The sequence below is a fragment of the Lucilia sericata genome, unplaced genomic scaffold (assembly GCF_015586225.1).
Source record: "Lucilia sericata isolate MDLA Ls3-8-SP2 unplaced genomic scaffold, ASM1558622v1 Contig000529F_arrow, whole genome shotgun sequence".
Taxonomy (NCBI): domain Eukaryota; kingdom Metazoa; phylum Arthropoda; class Insecta; order Diptera; family Calliphoridae; genus Lucilia; species Lucilia sericata.
This window is the reverse complement of record NW_023994541.1, coordinates 141,786-160,184: the sequence shown is the minus strand read 5'-3', so window position 1 is coordinate 160,184 and position 18,399 is coordinate 141,786. Positions and strand designations below refer to the sequence as shown.

The 18,399-nt window shown below is 30.2% G+C and overlaps 4 protein-coding genes across 4 annotated transcripts in view; 1 reads left to right on the top strand and 3 right to left on the bottom strand.

The window, feature by feature from the left end:
* Nucleotides 1-8,729, bottom strand: part of LOC119605874 (adenomatous polyposis coli protein) — a 31,625-nt gene extending 22,896 nt beyond the window's left edge. The window contains exon 1 of the mRNA XM_037959205.1: nt 8,151-8,729. The gene's annotated coding sequence lies outside the window, so the exon portion shown is untranslated. The remainder of the gene's footprint in view (nt 1-8,150) is intronic.
* A 1,925-nt stretch (nt 8,730-10,654) lies between these two features.
* LOC119605868 (lysosomal Pro-X carboxypeptidase) lies at nt 10,655-12,422 on the top strand. Its single transcript, XM_037959196.1, has one exon. It carries the CDS (start codon nt 10,874-10,876, stop codon nt 12,305-12,307), a length of 1,434 nt encoding a protein of 477 aa, XP_037815124.1. The 5' UTR covers nt 10,655-10,873; the 3' UTR covers nt 12,308-12,422.
* Nucleotides 12,423-12,724: 302 nt separating this feature from the next.
* On the bottom strand, nt 12,725-13,833 carry LOC119605869. The gene is made up of 2 exons (XM_037959197.1): nt 13,574-13,833; nt 12,725-13,489 (listed from the first exon to the last, which is right to left on the bottom strand). Exons 1-2 carry the CDS (start codon nt 13,645-13,647, stop codon nt 12,805-12,807), a joined length of 759 nt encoding a protein of 252 aa, XP_037815125.1. The 5' UTR covers nt 13,648-13,833; the 3' UTR covers nt 12,725-12,804.
* Nucleotides 13,834-16,418: 2,585 nt separating this feature from the next.
* On the bottom strand, nt 16,419-17,713 carry LOC119605875 (protein FAM50 homolog). Its single transcript, XM_037959206.1, has one exon. It carries the CDS (start codon nt 17,598-17,600, stop codon nt 16,476-16,478), a length of 1,125 nt encoding a protein of 374 aa, XP_037815134.1. The 5' UTR covers nt 17,601-17,713; the 3' UTR covers nt 16,419-16,475.
* Between the last annotated feature and the right edge of the window lie 686 nt (nt 17,714-18,399).

Sequence of the window (18,399 nt, the reverse complement as noted above, 5' to 3'; positions counted from 1 at the left end):
CAATATCAATATTTTCTTACTCATTACTATAATTTTGCATAAACATTTTCTTTGTTTAAAACTTATTTTCAGTCTGTTTTATTCTTTGATATTTGTTTAATTGAGTTTTGCCATGACAGAAACATCAGCAGCAACAAAAAAGAGGATTGTCTGTTTGAGAATATACCACACTACCATAACAGAATCTTGCAATAAATGTTGTTATATTAACAGTTGTTTGGATGTTAATAACTCGAATTGATTAGGAATTTTCTACTTTTTTCTCTAGATGCCAGTTTGTAGGTTATAGAGTAATTCAATAAGTTTTCGAATTGTGGGACAGGACTAGATCTGGACTTTTAGCCGGATGAGTCAAAACTTTTCAATATTCGCATCAAACAAATTAGTTACATTCGGTATAGGTTCCCTGTGATGGTCTGGTAAGATTTTAGCAGCTCATAAAAGATAGTACTCCTTTGATCCCTTTGTCTTCGATGTAAATATCATATTTTAAAGTATTTCTTTGCGGAAGATCTTAACGAAGTCAGGTTTTAGAATTTCGGGCTATAGTCGGCAGTGTTTGGTTAGTTTTTAATGATTTGTTTTTACCTCAAACTTAATAATTTTTTGAAATATATGTACCTCTAATAGAATATTCCTAATGCTTAATTGTGGCTCTCATACTCATCATACATTAGCCTGTACACAATCATAAAATTTTTCATTAATATTCTAAAAACATAAAATATATAAATAATAAAAAACTAAGAATTCAAATTATATATGTATTTCTATTACGTTAAACAAAGACATAGATTTTTCATACTATTTGTCCATCATACAAATAAAAAAAAAAACAGCGCCACAAATATTTAAAACTAAATCATTATGATGACGACAATGGTAATAATGATGGTTTGGTGTCTATAGTTTGTGTCTGTGCCATTTTTAGTATAAACATAAATTTCAAATTCTGGCATTTATAAAGTATTTTTTTTTTGTTAGTTTTAATGGAACTATGTATATAGTATGTATTTAGTTATATAAGGTACAATGACATGGTAATAGAAAACAATATAAAAACAAATTATTACAAATTAAATTGAAAAAAATTTTGTTTTTGGTTACATTAGTGTAATTATAATTATGAAGTAATTAAAATATACAAAAATATTAATTAACTAATTAATTTGAATAATTTACGTTTAATAAGGTATTTATAAAGTAAATGTTTTAAATTTAACATTTTGAATATATGTAGGAATAACCAAAAGCATATGAGCTGGAGAAAGTAGAATATTGTTAAAGATAATTTGTTTAAACAAAATAGTTTTCTAAAAGCAGAAGATTTGCTAATCATTAACATAATTTTAAAATTTGAAATTTTTACACAAAATTAATAGCTTGTCATTTGCTAGCTCATTTAGATTTTATTTAATTTTTATGTCCTTTTTTTTAGTTTTCTGGTCTCATTTCCCAAATAAACCAAACATTCCTAATGTTATTGCAATGTATGATATGTTTATTTCATTTAATCTTATCGTCAATCCGCAAAAATTTTAATAAAATACATTTCATTGTGTGTGTGTGTGTGTGTGCATGAATATTGGCGAGCATATGCTTACAATTTTAAACGGAAGGTATAGAACCCTGCAATTCCGGTGGTGGCAAAATTATCATCTTCAAATTGTTTTTTTTATTTATATTCATATATCGCAAATTATATTTTGGGCCTTTGTACTGTGAAAATAAGTAAATTAATTACTTTACTCTTTCCAGGTAATCCAACAGGTCCATTGTCTCTAGATAATGTATCGTGTAATTAGTTTAAGCATATTTATTTGTTAAAGATTATATTTTTTAGAAGAATACACTAAAGTAGGGTTTTCAAAGGACAAAAGTGAAATTGATTTTCAGTTTTTAATGGTAGTCCACCAGTAGGTTAGGTTATGTTACGTTACGTGGATTGCTCTCTAGTTAGCGAGTTCACTCGGAGGCCTTGTGGTTCATTGTGATACCTTTAGAATTGTCATTCTCTCATGTTGAGAGAATAGTTTCCCTCCCTAATTTCGTTGACTACTTGGTTCTTGAGGTCCCTGTGAAAACTAGCCTAATGACGGATCTCTGAGACAGTCCAGACAATGGAAAATAGCTCTACCTAGATAGAGTAGTTTGTGCTCTTGTAAGGCTGGGCAGTCACATAGAAGGTGTTGTACCGATTCCTCTTCTTACTCGTCCAAACAGCTTTTACAGTAGCTATAACGTGGGTAGCCCCTACGTTCCGACATATTTCCAATTATATAGTGCCCAGTAATAATACTAGTGAGAATCCTAATCGAGTTCTTACTAAAAGACAAGACAGATAGTTCTAGCCCTATGCATTGTCAGAGTGGGTCGGAGCAGTATCGATATTCTACAAGTGGTGATATTTGACCACCTGAGTTCCGTCTCACTCAAAGCCCAGTCATCTATCAATTTTGATAGAGTCACCAGAGGAGTGTAAATATGCCTTTGCGCAAGGGTTAGAAGGAAGACGCATTGGTTACGCATTCATCTGATATTTCTTTTCCCCGAAACCCTTATTAACTCAACGTGATGTTGTGTCAATTGTGCCAATGATTGAATACAATAGAGAAGACATTTCGACTTAGAGTTACGAGCATTGGTTATTGCAAGAATGTCCAAGAATATACATATGTATAGTCGAATTTTCGAGATTCAATTCCCGAATTCTTCTCGCGACTCTATCTGCCTGAATGACCGTGATGGTGTCAGGTAGTCGAAGAGACAGCAGAAGATTTAGTTGTTTACCAGTAAAGTTGAAAAGATTTAATGGTTTCCATCAGGGTATAAACGGTTGAGTCTATGGTCTCCACCAATAAAACATAACCTCAGTTTGAGGTGATACGAAAGTACGCAGTTAATGCAGAAAACGTATAACTTTGCACAGTCGAAAGACAGGTAACAAACACAAGTTGTTCCCCAACTCAGACCTGAATTTCGATTGGCAATAACAAACTTTTGTATGTGTTTACATAAAAACACATCCCTGATCCAATGAAACTTGCTTGTTTTATGAATCATACCAAACAAGTAAGAAATTATAGTCGGGCGTGGCCGACCATATGATACCCTACACCAGTTATGAATATTAAATGTGATTTATTTTTCATAATAAAGCATTTATCTTCAATATTCCCTTGTTCCGATACATTTAAGCAATTTATGGATGAAAAACTAATTTTCTGAAAGAAGCTTTATATGGGGGCTAGGGGCAAATATGGACCAAGCCCGATAAAATTTTGTGAATATATTTATATTGACATAATATTTTATTGTGCTGAATTTCATCGCGATATTTGTGTTTATAAGCTAATTTGGGACATTCAAGTAATTTTCTGAAGGGGACTTTGTATGGGAGCTAGGGTCAAATGTGGCCCGATCTTTATGAAATTTGGCAGGGTCATCAAGACTTCTATAAAACTTAGTTATGCCGTATTTTATCGATATATCTGTATATTTAATATACAGTGGACGTCCACTAGTACGAATTATATAGTGTCAGGCCCTTTCGTAATACCGAAAAATTCGTATTATTGAACAACACATTTTGTATGTTTAAATTCAAATAATACACATAAAATATTGGATTTTATTTATTTTTGTTTTATTTTTCATGAAAAATTACATAACGGAACAAAATATAATAAATGTGTATTATTTTAAATAAATTTCTTGTACATAAACAGGCATAAAAGGGACATATTTACGTATATGAATTGTTAATTTTGAAAGTATCGTGAGTCCAATGGTTGAAATGAGATATATGTAGAGGGTTTTAAATTTTAATGTTTTTAAAAAGATGTGTGCCAAAGACAATTTGCAATTTACATATGTGTTCTAAAATGTATTAAAATGTTCAGATTACATAAAACTTTTATTAGAAACTTGAATGGAATATACCACAATTCTCTAATTTATAATTTTCTCTTAAAAATTAGAATAGTTATCCTTAAACCCATTGTTTGGAATGTGGAGTCACACTACTTTCAAAATTAACAGTTCATACATACATATGTATATAAATATCATTTTACTTATTAAAAAATCCATCATTTAACATCGATGTTTATTACATTGTAAAATGATTCTTACGACTTTTTCAATAACAGCGCTTTTGAGGCTTCAATATTGTTCTCAGCAGAGTTATTGTCGGGAACTAATAAAATACTTTCCTCATTGGCGTTATCATCCAATTTAATTTCTTCTCTTGGGTCATCAAAATTCCAATAAAATAAATTAATAATACTAAATAATTGTTGATTTGTAAATATACATGCAGTAAATTGTGTGTATAGGATTTTTAAAAATACAAAACACTTGTAATAAATACAAAAAAACTTCAAAATTACTGAGCTTAAGGTGAATGATACCGAAATAAAAAAATAAAAACATAATAAAAACTTCATTCATACGTAAATAAAACCAAAATTCCCATAAAAAATGCGTTATTCGTACTATCGAACAGAAAAATTGTGACTTTATTCGTACTATAGAGTAGACAATGCAACAATTTTGCCATTCGTATTATTGGATATTCGTAATAAAGAGTATACGTACTATTGGACGTCCACTGTAATTATGAGCTCAGAAGCCCTTTTCGGGGGGTTCTGTTCTATGGGGGCTAGGTGAAATAATGGACCGATTTTAACCATTTTCAATAGGCTTCGTCCTTGGGTCAAATAAAACGTGCGTGCCAAATTTCATCCAATTATCTTGAAAATTGCGACCTGTACCTTGCGCACAAGGTTTACATGGACAGCCAGCCAGCCAGCCAGACGGACGGACGGACGGACATAGCTTAATCGACTCAGAAAACGATTCTAAGCCGATTGGTATACTTTAAGGTGGGTCTAGGACGAATATTTTTGTATGTTACAAACATCAGCACAAATCCAATATACCCTCCCCACTAAAGTGGTGTAGGGTATAAAAATGGAGAGAGCCATACGACTGTTAAATTTTCCATCTTTATTTTCACTCAATGTGTAAAAATACGGATGATTCCACCGTTCTCTTCTAAACTAAATTTTGATGGATCATACTACTTGTGGTATAGTCTAAACTTGCTTTAAGTATCATTCGTATCTTGGATTGTTTCAAATCTATATCTGATATAAACACATAAATATGTATTAGTCCTATATGAAGGGTTAATGTCTGGTCCATTTCAGTTAACACAAAGAGACCAATTTATTAACATAATTTAGAGAAAATTTACCAAAACTGTTGGACACAAATTATAATGAATCTCAAGAAGAAAAAAACCAAGTATAATGTACTGTAATAATTTGAATGTTATGCAAAAATTAAAACAAAAACTAAACAAATAAAAAGAAAAAAGTAAAAGGCAAGAAACCCAAACTATGGAGGAAAATAAACATACAAATAATGATACATCTTGTCTGCATAAATATTTATGTATACATTCAACTAACATACTATATATGAATGGTCTGTAACTAAATATCTTGTAATTATAAAAAATCAAGTTTTTTTTTTAAGCAGTAAAAAAGGGCCGTACAAAACATAATATTTTTTTAGTATAAGTACAATATAAATTACGATACACATTTCGAAATATTTCTGTGTGTACATTATGATGTAGTATTTATTTATAAAACAAATGTAAGAAAATATAAACAAAAGTTAGTATTATTTGCTAATAAATGTTTATTAAAGTGTTTTGTGGGTTTAAGTTTAATAAAAAAGGGTCATAACTCAAAAAAAACATAGTTTCGAATAAAACGTCTTTAAAAATTTGATGTCTACTATTTTACAAATAACTTTTACAAAAACCATCAGATTGGAAGAATAAAAAGAGATATGTATATAATTTAGATATTATTATCTTTCTTAATTTAGTTTAAGTAAATATGTAGCTAATAAAATATAGTTAAATCTGAAGTTTTAGTTTTGATATTATTCCCTCATTGATATTTTTAAAAGAAGATAAACTATTTGAAAGAATCATAAGATTTTAAGATACATATATTGTATACATATTAAAAACAAGGGTTTTTAAGTTATGGCTCTTTAGTTGCAAGTGAGCAATATGAGTGTATTACTTTCAAAGTGTGTTTTAAGTGTGAACGAATATTTTATTTTAACTAAGAGTTGTGATGATACATAATTTACCAAGAATTTTAATTGTAAGTAGATAAAGTGAAGATAAAATTGTTGATTTAAATAAAAATTATCTTTAATTAAATAAATTTTGACATAAGTAGACTGCTTTAAAAAAAATTGTATTTATAAATATTAAGGATTTTATTCCAGAATTGGACTATTTTATAGATTTTTAGTAATTAAAAAACTTAAATTATTCATTAATGTTTCTATTAATAAAAAAATAAGCTACCATTTTGAATCCCTGTTAAAAAAATTTATAAATATTACAGGGTACGCGTAAATATGGATTTTTTTTACACATTAAAATTATTACAACAAACAGAGAGTACAAATAGGATTTTAGTAAAATATCCATCCACTACATTTTCAAAAATAGTTTGTACAAATAAAAGTAGATGGAATAATTGTACTGTCTAACTAGCGATTTTTAGAAGCTAAATTAACATGGCAACATACGGGTTATCTCTCTAAAATTTTAATATTAAAGGACCTTTAAACGATCACACTTTACGTACATAAAGTCGAATGAAATTCCATCCGTATGACAAAAAAGATAATAAAACAATAACAAAGAAAGATGGAAACAGCTGTTTCACTTTTTTGTATATGTTTACATAAAAATACATCACTGATGTAATGCGATTTGCTTGTTTTTGAATCATTTCAAAAAATGAAGGGAGTCATACGACGGTCAAATTTTGCATACGTATTTTCTCGCATATTACCTTTAGACGATCCCATCCGTACTCTTCTACAAAAACTTTTGGCAGATCATATTACTTGTGTGCTCGTGTAAGGGGCTTTATTAACTAACTGTTCTTTCTATTAAGTGTAAATTTTGAGATCCGATTAGTTAAATTAAAAATCTAGAATTTTTAGCTTGTGGGCTACAATTTGGCTAATCAGGAATACACAAAAAACAGCCAAAGGAGAGAAATGGTTCAGAATGGTACACCGACATTAGATTAACGGCGACAATCAGTCGAATTCCTAAAATATTTTGCGATAAGTTGTGTTTTTATAAAAAAAATTGTTTAGTTTTTCTCACTTTGACAGTGGGCTACAATCTACAATTTATAATACCCAAATTTATAATACCCAAACTTTCGCCTAAGAGCTCAATATGAAGTAAAATGAAAACATCATATTTTGTTTATTAAATTAAATTTGTTGGCATTTAAGTAAACTGCTAAAAATAATTAAAAAACATTTTTATATTTTTTTCTAATTTCACCGTAAAATAATACAATTTTAAAAAAATTTAGTTAAATTTCTCCTTTAAATATTGAAATACACATACAAAAAACTTTAATAAAATATTAACAATTAAACCGGAAATTGTTATGACAAATATTTTCTTAAAAACAAGAAATAATTTACTGCAAAAGAAAACAATCAAATGTATAAATATCATGTGTAAAATGTTAGATTTAGTAGAAGATATAATGCAAAGTTTGACATGTTATTTTTATTTTAATTGTAAGATTTTTAAATACGAAATCCAATTAAAAATCTATTTTAATTGAGATTTATTTAAGACTCTTTTCATACTTCAAAAAGTTTTTCTTCTTAATATATGTAAAACCGTTATTTTTTACAAAAACATGCAAGTTAACAGCTGTATAAATAATGTACATCTTTTAGTTGACAACACTGTCAATACAACAGGGAATCAAATAAGAATATGTAAAAAGGGAAATATTATGTAGAGGAGAAAGAGAATGAGGGGAAATGTTAATATGGCAAAAATGCTGTATACAAATACGAGTTTTATTGATTTTTCAACTGAAGATTAACATGAGTGCAAAAAACTAAAGAAATTTATACTTTTTACATTTTAAAAACAAAACATATTTTTTATACAAAAATTTACATTAATTTTGTGTCATTTTATGAATAATACAAGGTTTTAATTCTATGCATTAAACTCAAGAATTTAATACAACCTCCTACATACTAAAATAAAAATGCTTACATACCTTAAATTTGTTAAGCTGCGTAGGTCTTTATTAAAAATCGTCTTCCTTTGCAGTTTGGAAGTACAAATACGTTCTTAATTATATTTCTTTTATTGTTATAAAATATTTATTGTTTATTTAGTGAAACACTTGAAACAATATACTGTGTTGAGCTGTTAATGTTAAACATTTTTTTCCCCAATATACCACCCCTCCCTTAAAACAATAAACAATTAAGTTGCTACTTATTTTTTTCGTATTTCTTTCACTTAGCCACAGATTGTACCCCTTTAGGGAACATTATGATTTTCGTTTTATCAGTAAAAAATATTATTCACACATTATTATTTTACTTCTTAGGTGACCAATATTTCTAATTTGAGTGATTACACGTAATTTTTTTGATAGTTTTGTTAAATTTTTGATTTTATTCTGATAAAAAAAAGAATTACTTTTTTCCTTTCTTCGTTCACTGCGGCGCTGTGTACACAACAGTCAGACATGTATGTTAGTATGTATGTATGGCACTGTAATTCCAATACGACACTGTTAACAACTTTTTTCGCTTATTTCTTTCCGCTAAATGGATGTTTACTAAAAGACGATTGACAGAAGACTATTTTATGTTTTTCTTTCGACCGCTTATTCGTGGGGAAATATTTTATGTTGCTGCAGTGTTGTATTTATAGTAAAAGGGAAATTTTAATATAATGGATGTTTTAATCATGGCCAAAGTAAATTTATAAAGTAGACTCATTTGAACAGCTGACTATTTTTTTTAAACTTGCTATTTGTGGACTTACTTGTCAAAAATGTTTATGTTGCCATATTTGTTTTCATTTTAACGCTTGCTTTTGTACAAATTTCTGAGTAATTTGTTGTATTTAATGTGAAAAAGTGTATTTTAAGTGTATAATATTTTTAAAAATGTTCTAATTTTTAAAAAATAAAGAAAACTCTGCGACTTTTAATATAAATAACAACATATTTTTGGAAAGTACAACAATAATGCCATATTTTCCATTAATTATTGGTTCATTTTTGTAAACAAATTTTGACAAGTGAGTATTTCGAACAAAAACAAATTGCCTGTGGTTTTTGTAGACGTTTGTTGTACAACAACTCGTGTCGCTACTTTATTAATTTACTTTGATCATGGCATAATAAAGTGTGTTCTAAGTGTGCCCTGGTTTTAATGTTAATTTTTAATTAATACATCCTAAAAGTGGAAGTACAGAACACGCGTTGTACGCGGCAACGCGTTATATGCTTCTGTCAAAAAAAGTAGAAATAGTGTATTTTCATTTAACAAGTTGTACATTGTAGCTTGTAACACGTGTTGTGAACCTCCAGCTGAAAGTAGGCCTACTTTAAGCACTCTACGCGTCAATACATTCTAAGATTTTGTGCTTGTAACTTGCAGCACACAACTGCATTGATTCTACATTTTTGACAGATGTATGGAATGCGAAGAAGCGTAGAATGAGTGGTATGGTCTCAAGCTTAACAGATTAAAGGTGGAAGTACACAACACGCGTTGAGGCGGCAACGCGTTTCACGCTTTTCAAAGTTTTCGCGCTTTATAGGCGGCAAGTTAATCGTCATTTTGATCTCTCTTTTAATGTCTTTTAAGACTATGTATTACTGTTTTAAAAATCATAATTTTAAGTTTTTGTATATTTTTCGTCCATTGTTGGAGAAATTTATTTCATTTTAGTTTATTCTTATTTTACACAAAAACAAAATAATACCCTGATCATCTGTCGACGCGTCAAAAGTTGAAAGTTGATGCGTGTTGTGTACTTCCACCTTAACACATTTGGGACTTGCCAGTGCTATTTGTACCTAGGCATCATCTTCTAGATATTGTCAGGACATTCCAGCGACACCTTCCGAATACATCTAGATTGGTTTAACGGACACGCTTTACTAATATAATAATCAGCCTATGTTTTTTAAAAGCACTTACTCTTAGTGTTGCCATACCAAATATTATTTTAACAGACGGAAATTTCCGGAATATTGAATGTTTCTAAACAAATGTTTATAATCATAATGAATCATGAAAATGTCCCTTAAAACCGTTTAGTTTAAATTTTATTTTAATTTCTTAACAATTTTGTTCATATCTCCGTTATTTATGAACCAATTTTAGTGATTTTTCAATAGAAAACTTATCGAAAGTATGTCTAATACAATTATTCGATATTTAGATCCCGAAAATATCTAGTGCTATTAACAAACACACGGCCAGACAGATAAACATCTCTAAATCAACTTCGATATCTATATGAATTCAGAATATGCATATATGGGGTCGGACAATTATATTGTGGAAATTACAAACAAAGTGACAAACTCATATAGAGTATCCTTCTCACAAAGGGTGTCTGCTAAATAAATACATATGTATGTATTGTTAATAAAAGTATAATCGTGTCGACTTAGCCATCCCTGATTAAATTTGATCATCTTTGTATAGTGCAATTACAAAATATAAACAGAACAACAATTAGTACAACATCTACAAAAACCACATACTATTTGTTTTTATTATAAGAAGAAATACTGTCAAACATTAACTGTTGTTTTTGTTTTTGGGCAATGAACTGTCAACATTCGCCTGTTTTTTTTGTAGTTTTTACGTTTGGAAAGATAAAAAGCTGGTCTTGTGAGTTCACTTTATTAATAAACTACTGATCTCGGTTTATCAATAATCGACCGGTATCTCTCATCTTAAAAAGATGTTTATCAACAGTGACCGGGCTTTTGCGTTTTATTTGTTAACAATTTTATTAATTGTCTCTACACAAACAGGATGCTGCGACGCCCAATCCTTTAAGTATGAAACTAAGGAATTTGAGGTGCCTCTGGATCATTTTAATTTTGCTATAAATACAACCTTCAAATTGCGCTACTTGTACAATGACTCGTACATTGATAAACAAAGTGGAAAAACGCCATTGTTCTTTTATACAGGCAACGAAGGTGACATTGAATCATTTGCACAAAATACAGGTTTCATGTGGGAATTGGCTAAAGATAATCGGGCCTGTGTAGTGTTTGCTGAACATCGTTACTATGGCAAGTCATTGCCTTTTGGTAATTCAACATTCAGTGACTCGAAAAATTATGGTTATTTAAGTGTGGAACAAGCTTTGGAGGATTATGCGCTGTTAATAGCAGATCTGCAGCAAAAGTTTAATTATGCTCCTGTCATAGCATTTGGCGGTTCGTATGGTGGCATGCTGTCCGCCTGGTTTCGTATGAAATATCCACATTTGGTGCAGGGCGCTCTGGCAGCATCCGCACCCATTAGACAATTCAATGGCATGACTTCATGTGATATTTTTGCCAAAATCACCACCTCGGTCTTTGCTAGCACTTATAAAAATCGCACCTGTAGTGCCAATATTAAAAAGTCATGGGATCTATTTAAGCAAATGGCCTCCACAGATGAGGGCAAAAAGAAATTAAACACTGAATTCTTGTTTTGTAATCCCATTAAGACAGAAACCGATTTGGACAAGTTTTTTGATTATTTGGAAGATGTTTACGGCAGTCTTGCCATGGTCAACTATCCTTATAGCAATGATTTCCTAAGTCCTTTACCAGCTTATCCGGTAAGACAGTTTTGTTCTTATTTACAAAATTTGCAGACGGGTGACAGTCTATTTGAATCCATGAAGAAAGCTATAAATGTTTATTTTAATTTTACCGGCTCTGCGAATTGTTTTGATTACAAATCCGCCTTTGATCCAGCCTCTATAGGCGGCGATGCCTGGGATATACAAACCTGCAATCAAATGGTCATGCCCATGTGCAATACCCCCGACACCATGTTCCGCGTAAAGGAATGGAATTTCAAAAAGGAAGCAGAAAAATGTGTTAGTAAATATCATATTGAACCAAAATTAAATGATATTACTATACGTTATGGAGGACGCAATCTGCGTGACACTTCGAATATTATATTTAGTAATGGTCTACTGGATCCCTGGAGTGGTGGTGGTGTTTTGCAAACAGATAATCCTTATATCTATATAATTATAATACCCGAAGGGGCTCATCATTTGGATTTGAGATCGAGCAATCATGGTGATCCGGCATCGGTGGTGCAGGCACGTGTACATGAATCGGCAATAATTAAGAAGTGGATTGATGATTTTCATTGGTAAATTTTAGTGTACTACTATGTAAATTATCTTTATACTTTTAAAAAAATTATAATCATACATAAATATAATGTAAAATATATCTATATTCTTATAAATAAAGCGATTTAAACTGTAATAAAATTAATTTGAGTGAAAGGAACTTTATTTCGTTTCAAAATAGAACAGTTTTGAATTTGATTTCGAGCGATAGACTATGCGCCCAATCATAGCAATACGACATCCTATTAATATGATCATTAGGATGATTGTTGGATTAGGATTTATGCACCGAACGCTGTACAATTTGAGAGACCTATTAACTACTAAAAACATTTCGTTATAATAAATTTTATTATAATTATAAATAAAATTTAAAAAAAAGTTCGACTAATATTAAACAAACGGATGTGGCATACCCACCAGAAATGAAAAGAATGATTTTGAAAAATTAAAGATGTTTCAAATAATTTATTTAAATTAAGCAACAATAGTATTTAATGTCCTTTATAACATTTCAGCTACTTGTTCTTTCGAGTATTTATTCGCCTCCTCAACAAGTTCCTCTCTTGTTTACACTTTTTGAGTTGTGCACAAAAATAGGATGCTTTCGCCTGCAAATTTCTCAATTTCGGCAATAGTTTTTCATACTTTTTCAATTCTATGTGTAAGCGATAGTTTTCCTTATTAAGATGTCGTATTTGTCTTAATTGTTGCTCGCATTGTTTATCCAATAATTCGACTTGCTCTTGCAGCGTCCACTTGCGGGGCGGGGTATAGGCAACAACTAAATAATCTTTGGTTTGAACGTAACGTCCCTTAATTATCATATCATTTGTAGTGCCCTTACGTATTTCAAAGTCTTTTACACTATTTTCTGTGTCATTATTGTTCTCTGGCAAGGTGTCTTCAAGCAATTGCTCCTCAGTTTCAATTATTTCATTTAAGTCTTCTTCTGTTCTAAAATCCAATTCGTTTGGAAATTTTGTTATAGTACTATCTGATGTATTTGTATGTTGTTTCTTTTGATAATTCGGTATTTGAAACGAACTTTGTGTTTGAGTTGTGTTATTTACTGGAGGATTCGGTAATGTAAATTTATTTACACGATTGCCAAATAATTCAAGTTTGGAAAAATGAGCACTGCATATTTTTACACTCTTTGTCCTTGGATATATACCCAAAATTCGACACCATTCAGCACGCCTTAAAAAATTAACATAAATTGCAGTGTAAACTTGTTTTTGAAAATGTGAGTAAAATAATGCAATTTCTTAGTGAAATATTTACCTTTTAGCGGAAGCAGGAAAAGAATGAAGTGGATGTACATCCTCACATCCCATAATACATTTACGGCTAGTCATGGCAAATCAAAGAAAATAGTCTAAGATATTGCAAATTTTTCTCCTTAAGAAATTTGTAAACAATTAGTTTTAACTTTTTCCAACAACATTTGACATCTTAGGGCCAATTTTTAGGTAAACGATTAGCGATTAAATTAAAATTAAACATCGAATGTTGTTTTTGAGTTAGTTAATTTTGTTTGCTAGTTTAAGTGACCAGTGTAGACGGTTTAAACTTGAGCAAGATATGCAAAATTGTACACAGCTGATACCGAAAAATTAATACAATTTTTATAAAACTAAACATTAGAATGTTTTATACATTATGGAGACTTTAAATTTTAAAGTTTAAAATACAATTTGTATGTTTTTAATTTAAGTTTTCGTCAATTTTCGTAATACACTTACAATTTTCTTCTTTTTTATAAAACATGCATTGTTTTGATAGCAAAATTCAAATTCAAATTTACATAAGATCTTCCCAAAAATAATTATAAAAAAACTTAGAACTATATGTATGATTCTAATCATGTAACATAAAAATAGCAACCTGCTGTATCAAATAAATGTTCCCGACATTAAAGTACACACATTAAAGTATAAGTGCTTGCTCCCGGCACCAAATTATAGTTTTGATAGCAAACAGTCACGTTTTCTGTTGTTTTGTATGGCAACACTACAAAGTTTAAATTTGTACTTAAAAACATCAAAGCGGATTAACATTAGATTACATTTATTTTTAGATTAACTAATCTGATTTTTAATCGGTATTTAATTGAAAACTCAAAAACCCGCTCTAATTGGGAAAAGGCTATTAGTTACGGTGCATTTAGAATACATTGATTTACATAACGTTTAGCCCAATCGGTCCAACAAACTTTAGCGTAAAGTAAAAACTTGATTTATTATCAACTTTGAAGGATAAAAAGTATGTAATTGTATGACAAGTATGTGTTGTTAACGCATTGATTGAGTTTATTCGTGTCAATGCGTATACACTTAGCTATCACTTGTGGTTGAAGCAAAAGACCACGGTATACCGCATAATTGTCAATTTTTTTATATGTAGTTTGACAAACGTGCGGTTTAAGCTTGTATACAAAGTATATTAATAAAGTAGCGACATCTCTTGTTGTACAACAACATCTACAACAACCACATGTATTTTGTTTTTGGAAAATTTAAGATTGTGTCAAAATAAAATTTCCTTGAAAAACAATGTGAACAAAACATAAATAAAAAATATTACTTTTAAGTTAAAGATATTAACGATTTAATTATATTATTATATATTATACAATTTATTACACTTTTAAACTACTTTAAAACCACTTTTAATTCACTTTTTCAACTTTTCACAAATTTTAACAAATAGCAAAACACAATTTAAAAATGGCGACGTAAACAATGTTAACAATTTTCAAAACAAACTTTGACAATTTGCTTCATTTATCTAGTTTAAAAAAAATAGTCAGCTGTTCAAGTGATGCTACTTTATTAATTTACTTTGCTTGTATACAAGTTTATGTATAAAAAATTGTAAACAATAATCAGCTGGGCTAGAGATGTCACCTTGTATTCAGTACACCCTGCAAAAGACAAATACATGTCAAATTGTATTTGGGTAAACAAAAACATATTTGTTTACAAATTTCTTAAATAATTTAAGAAATTTGCATTTAAGTTAAATCATACCATGAGCCACCGTACTTGTGTTATGGGATGTCAGACGAAAAAAGGAGAACTACTTCATTATTTTCCTAATAATCCTACCAGGTAAAAATTCCAGATTTCAAAAGCAAGATTTCTCTTGAAACGGTTAAATTGTTGTTTTTAAGGCGTGCTGAATGGTGTCGTATTTTGGGTGTCTATCCAAGGACAAAGCTGGTAAAAATATGTAGTGCACATTTTTCTAGTGGGATTTTTTTTGGTAAACTATGGGCTACCAAATCCTCCGGAAAAAAACACAACACAGACGCAGGTCGTTAAAAATGCGGATAAAAAACCGAAATATCCAAAGAAACGCAAGACCGTTAAAAATACACCAGATCGCGAGAATGTAAGATGTAATAATTGAAACGGATATAATAAAGGAGCAAGTGCTAGAAGAAGCCTTGCCGGCAAATAACAATACAAAAACATTGTTAGAGGAGAATAACGAATCGGAAAATATAGTGGAAGATTTTGAAATACGTAAGGGCAGTACAAATGATATGATTATAAAAGGACGTTTCGTGCAAACCAAAGATTATTTAGTGGTAACTTATACCCCACCTCGAAAGTGGTCGCTGCAACAGCAAGTCGATATATTGGATAAGAAATGTGAGCTACAGTTGAAGCAAATAAGAAATCTCAATAAGGAAAACTATAGTTTACATATTGAGTTGAAAAAATATGAAACTAAACTGAGGGATTTGCAGGTGAAGAATTTATATTTTTGCTCTCAAGTCAGAAAGTATAAACAAAAGGAGAACTTGTTAAGGAAGCGAAAAATGTTAAGAAGATTAAGAAGAAAAACTTTTATAAAAAAGATATTAAAATAAATTATACTTAATTTATTAATAATTTAAGAAATTTGATTTTTAGATTCTTTAGTGATTTTCTACTCTGAGGCGGTTAAACTTTATCCGTCCAGTAACAAAACATATTCGGTTCATAACTGACCCGATGAATAAATACATTTTGTAAAATTAAATATAACAATTGAAAATCTGATAGTTTTGAACCATACGAACTTGCCCCAATTTTAGACACCTCCGTTATATATTTTTTAACTTATTTTATAAAATATCTTTATTTACTTGTATTTTATTTTGTACCATTGTCCTACTTATAAAATTCCATAAAATCTATTTCTTCTTATCCTTAATAGTATATTTATCATACGACTTCGTAGGATCATAGGGTTCCCAACGACTGGCGGGAAAAATATGTTTATTACGTTCATACCATGAACGCAATAAAACTTTACCGGCGTGCGATTCTTCCTTTTCCACCGAGGCATCACTAGTCAAACGTATGTCGTCGTGCACATCAAACTGGAAGAGAGGCCCCGATTTACCACGGGCCTTTGTCACTATGAAATCATAGAATGTGTAATGATGTGGCAGTATTAAATCCTCTTTAACGTACATTAATTGATCAGCCATAACAGTTTTAAGTTCATTGAATTCTTTGCGCAGCAGTTCCAGACATTTTTGTAAAAACTGATAAATAGAATTACCCTTTTTCATGACCACACTACGACGATGACCGGAGCCATCCCAATAGGAAAACGTAATGGGTATTTCTTGATCTTTAAGCGCTGCTTGTTGCATGACCCATTCCTGTCGTAATTGTTCCCGCAAGCGATTTTCCTCTTCCTCACGTTCTCGATCGGGCAGGAAACTGGTGTCTACATCGGGATTTTTAAAAATTTTCTTTTTAATCACTGGCACCGTTTCATCGGGATTTAGTTCTGTCCATTTCTTCTTTTCAGCTTTCGCCTTGTCCAATTTTACTTTTAGTTCCTTTTCCTTTTTTCTCTGTTCTTCCATTTCCTTTTGCTCTTCATCTTCTTCACCGTTACCGTCTTCGTCCTCCTCCTCGCCTTCCTCGTCATCATTAAAACTAAATGATAATGCCTGTATTTGTTTTTTCTGCTTGTTTTTCTCCGCCTGTATAGCTTCCAGAGCTTTCTGTTTCTCTCTTTCTTTTTCATCTTTTTTTTGGGCCAATTTCTTTTCCCGTTCTCTCACTATGTCCTCCTGTTTGGCTTTCATCTCATCCAAAGTGACCAAACCAATGGTGGAGGTTTTGAGCTGTTGCTCCACTGCATCATAATGGGTGGCGAATTTATTTTCTATTTTATCCAATTTCAGCTCCTCCTCAATTTTCTTTTTGCGAAACTCTATTTCTTGTTGCTGGATTTCACGTTTCTTCATTAACTGGGCAGCACGCCCAGCTTCACTGGCAGCGCCTTTATAGTGGGCCATGTTGGTTGGTTATTATTTCTAGTTAATTTTATTAAAATTTTATAATTTTTTCTGGAAATTTTTTGGTGTCCAACAATTTGTGTGCGTTTTCAGGTGTTTTGTTTATTACTGTTTGATTCACAATAGAGAGTTACGTGACAGCTGTTGAACAATGATGTTGCCATATTGTTTGTTTATTTTTATATTTTAGTAGGAATGTAGATCAAGGTAAATTAGAAAGGAAATATAAAAAAAACTAATAAAAAATATTGGAATATTAATAAAATAAAACAAATGAATCTGCCCCACTATGTAGATTAAATTGTCGTTTTATTTTTTTAACATTTATAACAAAAGCTTCAAATATAGTGTCATTAGAAAGTCGACTTTCCAACATTTTTTTTTTTGCAATTTATGAAAAGATGACTTTTCAACTTTTTTTAATTTTGAAATTGAGTACATAATTTCCAGTAGGGTTTTTTTGGTTTGTTCTCTTGTTGACTTATTTTCCAATATTTATATTAATAATAATAAGATAAAATGTCGATTTTTTGAAAGTGGATTTATATTATAAAATTTTAATTTACAAAGAAAATGAAGTGATGGGGAAGCGATTTGTAACATATTAAGATAAAAAGAAAAAATTATTCTATATGGTAGATTTATATAGAGTATAAACGTCAATTTTTGTGTGTTTTTAGAACTTTTTCTGCATAGCTTTTGAATAATTTGAAAATATTAAAGTCGAAAGTCGATTGTTCAATTATTTAACTAAAAGTCGACTTTTTAAACATTCAACATTATTATATCAAATTTTCAA

Bases quoted from the DNA above. Each gene is read 5' to 3' on its own strand.
- LOC119605868 (XM_037959196.1), top strand. From the start codon at position 10,874: ATGTTTATCAACAGTGACCGGGCTTTTGCGTTTTATTTGTTAACAATT.
- LOC119605869 (XM_037959197.1), bottom strand. From the start codon at position 13,647: ATGACTAGCCGTAAATGTATTATGGGATGTGAGGATGTACATCCACTT. The intron at 13,490-13,573 runs GTAAATATTTCA...TAATTTTTTAAG, and splicing joins TTTCCTGCTTCCGCTAAAAG to GCGTGCTGAATGGTGTCGAA.
- LOC119605875 (XM_037959206.1), bottom strand. From the start codon at position 17,600: ATGGCCCACTATAAAGGCGCTGCCAGTGAAGCTGGGCGTGCTGCCCAG.